The 10,401-nt window shown below is 42.1% G+C and overlaps 2 protein-coding genes across 5 annotated transcripts in view; one reads left to right on the forward strand and one right to left on the reverse strand.

Annotated features, from left to right (window-relative positions):
• LOC107189854 overlaps positions 1-2,593 on the forward strand; it is a 71,320-nt gene extending 68,727 nt beyond the window's left edge. For all 4 annotated transcript variants that reach the window (XM_015578530.1, XM_015578531.1, XM_015578532.1 and 1 more), the window contains exon 7: positions 211-2,593. In XM_015578530.1, the coding sequence (XP_015434016.1) occupies positions 211-2,042 (1,832 nt within the window). In that variant the 3' untranslated portion in view covers positions 2,043-2,593. The remainder of the gene's footprint in view (positions 1-210) is intronic.
• Positions 2,594-8,287: 5,694 nt separating this feature from the next.
• LOC107189843 (cell division cycle protein 123 homolog) lies at positions 8,288-9,892 on the reverse strand. The gene is made up of 6 exons (XM_015578515.1): positions 9,663-9,892; positions 9,478-9,585; positions 9,185-9,407; positions 8,996-9,118; positions 8,667-8,926; positions 8,288-8,587 (listed from the first exon to the last, which is right to left on the reverse strand). The coding sequence occupies exons 1-6, from the start codon at positions 9,867-9,869 to the stop codon at positions 8,561-8,563; spliced, it is 948 nt and encodes a 315-aa protein (XP_015434001.1). The 5' UTR covers positions 9,870-9,892; the 3' UTR covers positions 8,288-8,560.
• Between the last annotated feature and the right edge of the window lie 509 nt (positions 9,893-10,401).

Consider the following 10,401-nt stretch of genomic DNA (forward strand, 5'->3'; position numbering starts at 1 on the left):
TCATTGTTATATCTCACCTAAACTCCAATCGATGATTTGTTGTATTAGTGTTACGGAACATTTTAATCACATATTGTAAAAAAGGGTTTTCACCCTACGAATTAAACTGAATTAAAATTAAAAAAATTTAACGGCTCTACACGCAATCTCGTCGAGTAATTTTTTTCAGCGGCAGGTTCGATCGGTAACGCTGAAATCTATTCTTTCCAGATTCTATATCCACGATAGTGACCAGCAAGCAATCGGGAGGATTGGATAACACGACGCAATTCTTGGTGACCGGCGGTCCAAGCAGCTCCGACAGCCAAGAGTCATCCGTGCAACAGTCCGCGGAGGGTATCGACGTGTCCTGCAAAGTCGGGAACGGTCTGCTGTACGGGAACGCCAGGCTGCAAGAAGCTTGGGAACCGGAGGGCAAAGTCTCGCCCGACACACCGTGGCGATACGTGCCCACATCCGGGAACTCGTTGACCATCGAGCCCCTGAATTCACGATACGCCGACAACACGGAGAACGTGCAGAGCGTTCTGCAGATCATCAACAAGGGTCAGGGTATCGAGATGGCAGGCGGTCAGATCTATCAGACGAACACCAAGAAATACTTTATGAACCACACCCTGGAACCGTTTCAACAGTATTCGAATAAAACGAACGCGATGAAGACCCCCCTGAACCCTAGACTGGACCGGGAACTGTTGCAGCAGAAAATGGAGAGGAAGGCGGCCGCGATCGAACGGGAGATGAGGCTGCAGAAGAGTTTATCAGAGGAATGTGAGGATTTAGGTGTAGACGAGCCGAGTACCAGCGATCTGTTCCCTGAGGCAGATTTGTTATTCGACACAAACCATTCGCCGTCTTTCGATCATTCCTCCCAAGATGCGTCATGCAGTCAACCACTCGGGATGAAGTCCTACAGCGGCTGCTATTTTCGTTCCCTGGACTCGTCGAGCGGCAGCAGGGACGCCAGTCCAGTCGCCGACTTCAAGGTGAACGAGCGTAGAAAAAACACCAGCCAACGGACGAGAACCTCGAAGGATTCATCGAAGAGGTCGAAGAGGGACAAGGTGGAAGACTTGCATCTCGAGAATCCGGCTAAGCATATGCGATTGACCTTGGACAATTTGAGCCAGGACGAAGCGTCGAACAGCAATTCCGATATCTCCAGGCTCTCGCCGTCGAATCTGGGCTCGTTGGAGAACGACTCGCTGAAGGACACCGGTCGAACGAAGATCGCCTCGAGGAACGGCTCGAAGGAAGGCTCGCCTAGCAGCGTATCTAGCATTCCATCGAACATGAAACTGGACATCGACCTGGACTCCGAGTCTCTGCCAGCGACCATCAACGTGAACAACGCGTCAGCGGCCAGTTCAGGGGACGAGAGTTTAACGTTGCTGAGCGGGACCACCGCTGACGTGACGATACCGTCGCCCCTCTCGCCGATCGCCGGCCCGATGCTCTCCACGCACAAATACACGTACACCAATAAGAAACGGATATCGTCCAAGGTGACGAGGATGGATTATCTGTCCTGGGAGAGTCCGATGTCCGAAAGGACGAGATCGAGCAGCGACGAGGAGGATTCTAGCATAAGCGAGTCGATCGGCAGCCAAACCGAGGAGAACGCTCTAAGCAACGGCCTCGACGATAGCGTTCAGAGCCTGAAATCTCTGTCCAACGACCGTCGTTGCAGTTACTTGAAGAAAAAGGACAAACTCCAGGTGAATGCCAGGGTGGTGCTGAATCGAGCGGATCATAATAAATCTGGCGGTCTCTCGAAGCGTATCAAGGCGAACGAGTCGATCCAGGATGCGGTGATGGTCTCCAGTGACAAGGCATCCGAGCCCTCGGATGACGAGACCAGCAACATCGCGTTGGTCGAGCCGGATTGCAGAGCGAGACGGTCCAGTTTGCGTGGTCACGTGAAAAAGGGATGCGCCTGTTGCAACGGATCGCCTGAGAGACCGAAGAAGAAGTCCGTCAAGTCCGAATACTCGAAGCTAAAGAAACGTTTGTCTTCGAAACAGACCGGTAAGAAAAGGTAGTCCTAGCGATCGAAGGCTCGCCAGAGCATCGTGTGTTCTATCCTGATGTCGGTACGCTCGTTCCTGCGACCTGGGACTCGATCCGGTCCTAGGACTACGGAGATGATACGAAGAGAAGGAGGAGGCGATGGTGAACGAGGAGGGAAGTTTATAGACGGTTCGACGCAGCCTCGCAGCCTCCACATCGACGACGGACGAAGCTAGAACCGAGGGAACAGAGAAGGCGCGGGACAAAAGGAACGCATCGAAGGATCAAGAGGAAAGTTCCCGCGACTCAGAGATAAAAAACGATCCATAGAAATATCAAAGCTTGTACATACGTAGTAGCGTGAACACAAGGGTTGTTAGCAAGAATAACTTTTCTGGTATCCATCGTAACTTCGATGTGCGTGCGCGTGCTTGTGTGCGTGTGTATGTGTGTGTGCCTATCCTCTCCACGTAGGCAAACAATGATGTTATTCGCGAGACAGAGTTCTTCGTAAAAACATGAATTCACGCTGACAATTCGTTTCGTTGATCGAGAAGGAGAGAGAAAGAGTGATCGAAAACGACGACAGATAGGGAAAAGAAAACGATGATGGATAGAGAGAGAAAGAGAGAGTGAGAACGAACGATTCGTTTGCAGATCTTTGCGAGAATAGATCATCCTCTTACCACTAGATGTTACTACGATACCTAGGTGTAAGGTGCAAATTATAATGAATGGCAGACTTAGATTAAATCGTTAAGAATTATTAGAGACGCAATCTAGTCAAGAGATAAGGTTTGTGGCGAGGAGTTAGGCGCGCTCGAGAGGGAGAGCAAGAGAAAAAGAGAGGGAGAGAGAGTCTGTGTGTGTGTGTCTGTGAATGCAAGCGAGGGTTGAGAAGGGAGAGCGAATGATCGGGAAAAAAAAATATACGGTAAATAAATGAAATAGAATGTGTCCGATTGTCGATAGATCCCTCGCAGACTAAAGAGCCTGAATTTATATAATTCTCTCTATAACTATATCTATCGCGACCGATACTATTCCACGTTCTTACACGGTGTGGTCAGACTGAGTAGACGAACAAAAAAAAATGAAGAAATACATAGTCTATTAGATCTCGTTCGGTGAAATTAACGTAGTAAGGACACGCATTGAACTTTTGCCTTTCCGCGTAACGCTTCTCGGTATACATAGAACCTTACAAAACTTTATAATCGAGACGATCCTTGTAAATTGTGTAGCATCAAATACCTTGATCGGGAAGGTGGGATGGGGTGGGGGGAGAAAGAAGTTGACGAGGGAGAATTGATAAACGAAACGAGATTCGATAGGGAAAGCCAGAACCACAGAGACCGGTGAGAATTAGAAGATATCGAGAAATAGGAGAAGAACAGCAAGGAGAGAATAGAAGAAGAAAAAAGTAACGAAAGAACTCGATGAAATATATATATAAATATATAAATATATAAATATATATTAATGAAAAAGCAAAACTTGTCTGTCGTACGGGCCGACCATACCTTGTCACACGGTGCATGTAAAGAAAGAAAAGAAAAATACTAACGTACCCAAAAAACTTGTACATTACGTAGATAATTCATTAAAAAGTATAATATTAATATCGCTGCACTTTAGTACAAAATCGCTTCACCTTGTTTCAGAATGACACACAGGTTTATATCATCTTTCGGTGTGCTGTCGTGACCCGCGTGAGAATTGCCTGCGATTTATTACGGAACGAAAATTATAAAAACCAAAACGACGGGGGAAAACGAAAAAGCGAAAGAAAAAAAAGAACGAGTAAGAGAAACACACGCAAGTGTAAAAGGTTGTGCGCGATTATAAGCTACGGAAAAAAGAGAGGGAAAAAAGATGAACAAACACAGCGCGCGATAAATTCGCGATATACATATATATATATATATACGCACGCGTTTCTTTCCCGCGCCTCGGGTCGCGGCTGCGCGCGGACTTGGAATATCGTTCGAAAGAAGAAAAACTTCCTCTCCACGTATGTAAAAAAATTGCTAGAAACTCAATTTACGTCCGCGCATTTTGTTATGTAATTAATCCCCTCCCCCCCTCGGGGACGCGGAACGCCAAGCGTTGCGTTTAGGGATGTCGAAAAGTAATGTTCCTGTGAATAATCTCCTTTCGTGATACGAACCAAAGTATAAACTCCGTTTAAATGGAAGCGAACAAGACGAAGAACGAGAGAACGAAAAAGAAAGCTACGGGACGAGAGCTAAGAAGAAAAGAAAAACACGAGAGAAGGAGGGAAAAGTGAAAAAAAAAAGGTCTAGCGAGCTAATGAATTCTACCGTCTTTCGTGTCATCGGATTGTAAATCGTATTAGTTGAATTGCTTCACTCTGAACGTATTTAATGTAAGATAGATATCTTCTTTATTCCATTATCGTTTCTTTTCTCGTTTTTCTTTTCCATTCTGTCGACGACGATTTAGGAAAAAATCTCTACCTCGTGCCACGCGTCGATCGTCATCATCATCTTTCTCGTAGGTTGTTCCCATGTCGCGTATGTTCAAGCAATTTCTCGCCGTTCGCGCGTCACGGGAAAGAAAAATCGGCCGCTGTCACCTCGAAACGATCCGCGACCAACTTCCCACCTCGAGCCAAGACGTGCGTGAAGGCCACCATAGGACAATCCGTGATCGATATTCAGTTTCGAGTCTCCAAGCTCTGTTTCGAGGCGATTTTTACATCGCGCTTTGAATGTGTCCTCTGTTGCAATAGCGATCGATTATGGAAAAGAATCGATATATCTCGTTGTGAACTCGGTAGTTCACGCACGGGCACCGTCTAGAATGTCTAGTCGTAAATATCTTTCTCAGTGTTTCGGTGATATTCGCGAGGCGATCGAAAGATTCGACGATTATTTATTCGAAGAAGTGTCGAAACGCGAGGTGTGGCAAGTTTACAATCCACGATTTCTGTGTTCGCGCTGTTTCGATCGCGACACGAATTACGATACACGTGTGCTACAGTTGCCTCTAATGTAAATATCCGCGTATACAGCGTAGTAACTTTCTCGAGAACCCCTGAAGTTTGTCCCAATTGGAATCGGAACTGAAAATCGGTTTTCCAAGCGATATCCGACGAGTGGTTCAGCGGCCGCCGCGTTGTCGCTGTTTGCGTGTCTTTAAAAGTACGTAAGATCTTATCCTTCCTGTACCATTTAGAGCGAGATCGGACGAGAAAACAGAGAAGTGATACATATAACGGTGAGAAGATGGGAAAAAAGGGAAACTTGCATAATTAGCTAATACAGATTTATGTACGGAGCCCGAGAGCAGTGACGGTGAGGGGGGGAAGACGTTTTAGATGAAAAAAAAGACGCGCATCTGTATGTGTGTGTAGATGTAAATTTTTGTGTGGGAGACGTCGCACCAAAATAACAATACGTATTTTTTGATGGGATGGAAAAAAAAGAAAAATGTTACATGTAGCTTACACGTTAGAGGAAACGCGCGAGTGTTCGCGCGCGCGCGCGCGAAAGAGAGAGTGAATGGGGACAGAGCGATAGAGGACGAATGCCTGGAAGGGAGAGAATGAGGAGTGAAAAAAAAAATATTCGATTGTCGGTGATAGCCTGGCCTTTTTCGCCACCTTTAGTCGTACCAATCGCATTTATAATAGAGGGGTAAATTGTAGTCTTCGTAAACGCAAACTCATGAGTGGACTTAATTAAGGTGAAACGACGTGAGAAAACCTAGAAAAGAAACGCTTAAGAACGGGGCTGAGTTTTCCAAAGCCCGAGAGCTTTTTCAGGTACTTAAATGTAAAACAGACAGACAGAGGTGAGGCAAACGAGACCGAGAAAGAGGGAAATAAGGGAAAATACGATAACTGAGATCGGAAGGACAGAGAGACGAGGAATAAAAAGAGAAAACGAAATAGGAAGTATAAAAAAAAAAAGAGATGAATGGAAACGATGCAACCGCTATACAGTGGCCGTTAAAAAGATGATTAACTTAAGAGTTTTTTTGTATCGTATCGTATCGTATCGTATCGTATCGTATCGTTTGGTGAAGAGACTACTCTTTTTTCTCACTCGGAAAAGAAACGAAACCACTCCCTTATTACCCAATATCTTCGAGAGAAACAGAAAGGACGATGTCGCCGCGTCATGTCGCTTCGGTATCCGCGAAACGGAGAACGTGTGAGAATCGACGTGGACGTGGGACGATGAAAAAATTGACGTTAGTATCGGAGATGAAAGAAACGAGAAAACCGAGTATGAAGAAAAATTGATGTCGATGAGAGAGTTTGGAGGGATAGTGCGATAGAGAGATAGACGAAATACACGTATTCGAAACGGGGGAGAGACGGCCAGGCACTGCAAAACGTACATTCATTAAGGGATTACGCATTGTCGTTTAGCACAAATCAGTTGATGAAGATCGAGAGAGAGAGAGAGAGAGAGAGATTAAAATAAACTTAATAACGCGATAAACAGGCGAGAAAAAGGATAGAGGAAGAAGGGGTAGCCGGAATAAACCGAGGACGAAGTTGTTACAGAGGATTAAATAAAAAAGAATAAAATAACAAAGATAGAGGAAGAAGGGGAAGCCGGAATAAACCGAGGACGAAGTTGTTACAGAGGATTAAATAAAAAAGAATAAAATAACAATAGACACATCCCGGTACAGTCATGTCCGTAGATTAATGGAAGACACGAAGATCCGAACAATAATCCGCTTCTCTTCAATCGGTTTGGAACGATTTTACACGGTTGTAATAACGAACGAGAAAAAGTAAAGAGACACGATCGAAGGGAAACATTTCTTTTCTAGAGACGTACACCGTTACACACGCACACATATGTGTATGTATGCGTGTGTGTCTGTCCTGTGTGTGTGGGTGTGCTGCACGTGGAACACACGAAGCATGTTTTCGACCATACAATATATTCTCGAGGTGTCCAATCGTTGGAAGTTGAGGAACGCTCTCGATCGGTAACGATCGAACCGCGTCCATCCAGGCGCGCGTGTGTTTAACGTAGAATCGACGCTTAATAATTTAAATGTAAATATTCCGACAGCGTTAAACGCGTATATTCCACGTGTGATGAGCCGCAACTTTCAGGGGTGTCTCCTCGCCTAATCTTTTTTTGCATAACGACACCTAGCCAGAATATATTTTCGGTGTGTTCCACGTGCATGTGTGTGGTGTCCCGATCGAAAGAAATTTCCGAATTCGATACGTTCGATCAGATTTTTCACGGTAATCACGGAAACAATGTGTAACGCGCGACGCTATCGCGAATATTCTTTTTAATACGCGGGCTCCATGTTTTTTTTTTGTTATAAATAGCATCGAAAACGGTCGCTGGAAATGTTTCCGTTCGTTACACGTTTTGTATTTTTTTTTTTTTAAACGTTAGATCAGTTGTGTCTTTTGCGTGAAATCGAGAACACTTATTCACACGGTATTTCTACCTCGAAATTTTTGCGTGCATTTTATACAATCGAGAGAGTTTTTTGATCATAAATAGGAAGCACGGAAACCCCCGCTGATTATTGGGTTGGCTGAATGTCGAAAACGCCGTTAAACGGGGACGATTTTGTTTTTTTTTGTTTTAATTTATATTTTTGATCCATTCCATGCGATAGAATGGTGTTTCATATCGGATTTATTTTATTTTAAGGGCTAATCGTAGGACGAATATTAAGTTCTTCCGGAGTTTTTAGATTTTTTTTTTTTAATCGAAGACGTAATAATTGTATACTCGAATATCTGAATACCAACAACCCTGAGGGACACGATGGAAAGAAAAGAAAAAACTAAAGTAGTATGCGTTCATTCCAATCACAGCTGAAAAAACGCTGTTGTCCAATAGTAAATTGCGATTTAATCGTGCGAGGGAAACGGAAACGAGAAATATTCCCTCATAGATTTACGGAACTAATCGCTCGATCTCGTTGATTTTTATCGATTGCAAAGAAAGAAAGAAAAAGAACCCGAAGAAATGCTCCTTGGATATGACTGTACAGCGTATTAACTTGTCCGGAGGTACATATATCGAGAATCCTTTTTCAAATCGAAGTATTAAGGATTGCATATTGTACATAAACAAGACATATTTTCTATATAAGGGACGTCGCTCGGTAAAGGCCGATGGCTCGAAAAATATTGCAATATTATGATAATTCTTTTAAGCGGTAGGATAGCCTTTAATCGTTTTATGTAATGTAATGATAGAAGAGGGTCTGGCAGAATAAAAGTGAAAGTTCTGTATTTAAAACATGTTCCCCGAGTTTTTTTCGTATTTATTCGTCTCTGCGTGTATAACGGTCCACCTCGAAGGTAAGAAACATGTTTCATGGAAGAACAAAAATCTGTGAACGTTCACGACACGAAAGAGAAAATAACAAAATGGTGTGTTAACGATACACAATCCGTTTTACATATGTACATATGTTTATAATTCTATGTTCCGTATACTCGGACAGAAAGTATTGAGATTATTTGTCGCCCGCACGATAAATCGAGTTAAATTGAATTCGCTGCATTGGAAATGACAGTCTCTTATTCTTTCCGTTGATTTTCAACTTCCTGAAATGAAAAGTGTCGATCACCATGCATAATCACGAATAGAAAGTAATGATAAACACGTGTTAACGGGTCTACTTACTCTTCGAATGATGTCTAATAATGATAAGCTGTCGTTCGATTGAAAAAATTCATTTATTTCTTGTGGAATACAAAAATGATTCGAGGGTTTGGGTTGAATACCAATCTCCTCGCCGATAAATCTAAATTCCGGCGTGTCGTTTATCTGATTTTGTAATTCCTCGTATGTAAAAAGTGTTCCTTTGGTAGAGGATTCATTCAGAGGACCAAAGTCAACTATCTTCACTTTTTCCTTCTTATAGCGAATTACATCAAACGAATCTGAAATGTAACGTATTGTACTTTAATAACTGAAAGAACATAATACAGAGAGAATATCTGTTCACTTACAATCGTTCAATGGAAATCTGTCTTTGATACGTTCCATGAACAAGCTTTTGATATCCGTTTGAATATTATATTTTTCCGATTCGTTGTAGCTGTGGTACTGTGATATATCTCGTTGACTAATTGCTATACAAAATCAAAATAATAATCAGAGCAAATAAGCAAATTAAGGAGCGATTATAAAACAATTACCTATAAGTTCATTTTCAATTACGAAGCATCGAAATTCTGTACATGGATTAATGTCTCTCCATTGCTTTAACACAATACATGATGCCAAAGGAGTGTCACTAGCCATGTAACTTTTTATGTTACCTAAATCCTTTGCAATTCTGTCTGAACTTTTGAGTAACAAATAAACTTCTTCTAATGTTTTACACTTAAGTGTTTTTGTTGGTGCAACCCAAGTTGCATCCTGAAAACATTTATATATTAAGCAAGCCAAAAAATATTTTATAAATGAAATCAAAATGATTTATGTGTACATAGGGTGAACTCCAATTGCTTTTAATAAAAACTGCTCCATATTCATCGATAACATTTTGAATCTTTTGACTAAATTCTGGAAATGTTGGCTGAAGTTCAGAAGAAAGCTGAAAGAAATGACATTTTTCATTTGCTTTATGCGGTACAATAATTAATCTGTATACATGTGTTCCTTTGTGTGTACCTCTTCGTGTATTACAGGAGAACCGTCTGCCCATTCTAGAGTTTCTATTGGTTCTTTTGTTGCCTCAACAGGTAACAAAAATGCATCATGCTCCAAATACTCAAGTACCTTATTAGGAATATGAAGAATAGTTGCCTTCAGAGAGTCTTTACGAAATTGTGGATACCAGGATGGAAACGAACATTCAGGTTTTAAGTCACTGATCATGTTACTATTTAAATCAGATCCTAACCTTTTTGAAACCCACAGGCAAATTTATAAGTTATCAAGCGTATTACCACAGACGAGATACATGAATAGACCTAACATGCAATGTAATTTTCTGTCCCATGTTTCGAGGGCGTCAAAAGCCCCCTTACCATTTTAGTGGCAATACCCGACGTTACCGATATAGCATGAATTCTGAGTATTATTAGCACAAATGAAGTGTTACATATTCCATTCATATTGCGTGTATCTATGTGATTTGACGGGAATAAAAACATCCGATGCTTCAGTTTACGGTTAAGGGATAAATATGATAGTCATGAAACATGAAACGGAAAAGTATATATTTTTCACTTAACTACGAGACAATTTATTCTAAATGCATCGTTAATGGACATTTTATTAATGTTACTTTTTACATGTTCTTGTTTTATTCGTTTTTATATCGTGCCTTACATTTGTATATTTGTAACAGATAAATTCAGAATAGATGTAGTTTCATAAATAGTTTATCAAATCTACCTTTTGGCCG

The sequence above is a fragment of the Dufourea novaeangliae genome, unplaced genomic scaffold (genome assembly GCF_001272555.1).
Source record: "Dufourea novaeangliae isolate 0120121106 unplaced genomic scaffold, ASM127255v1 scaffold173, whole genome shotgun sequence".
NCBI lineage: Eukaryota > Metazoa > Arthropoda > Insecta > Hymenoptera > Halictidae > Dufourea > Dufourea novaeangliae.

Bases quoted from the DNA above. Each gene is read 5' to 3' on its own strand.
- LOC107189843 (XM_015578515.1), bottom strand. From the start codon at position 9,869: ATGATCAGTGACTTAAAACCTGAATGTTCGTTTCCATCCTGGTATCCA. The intron at 9,586-9,662 runs GTACACACAAAG...CATTTCTTTCAG, and splicing joins CTCCTGTAATACACGAAGAG to CTTTCTTCTGAACTTCAGCC. The intron at 8,588-8,666 runs GTAAGTAGACCC...TTTTCATTTCAG, and splicing joins TATTAGACATCATTCGAAGA to GAAGTTGAAAATCAACGGAA.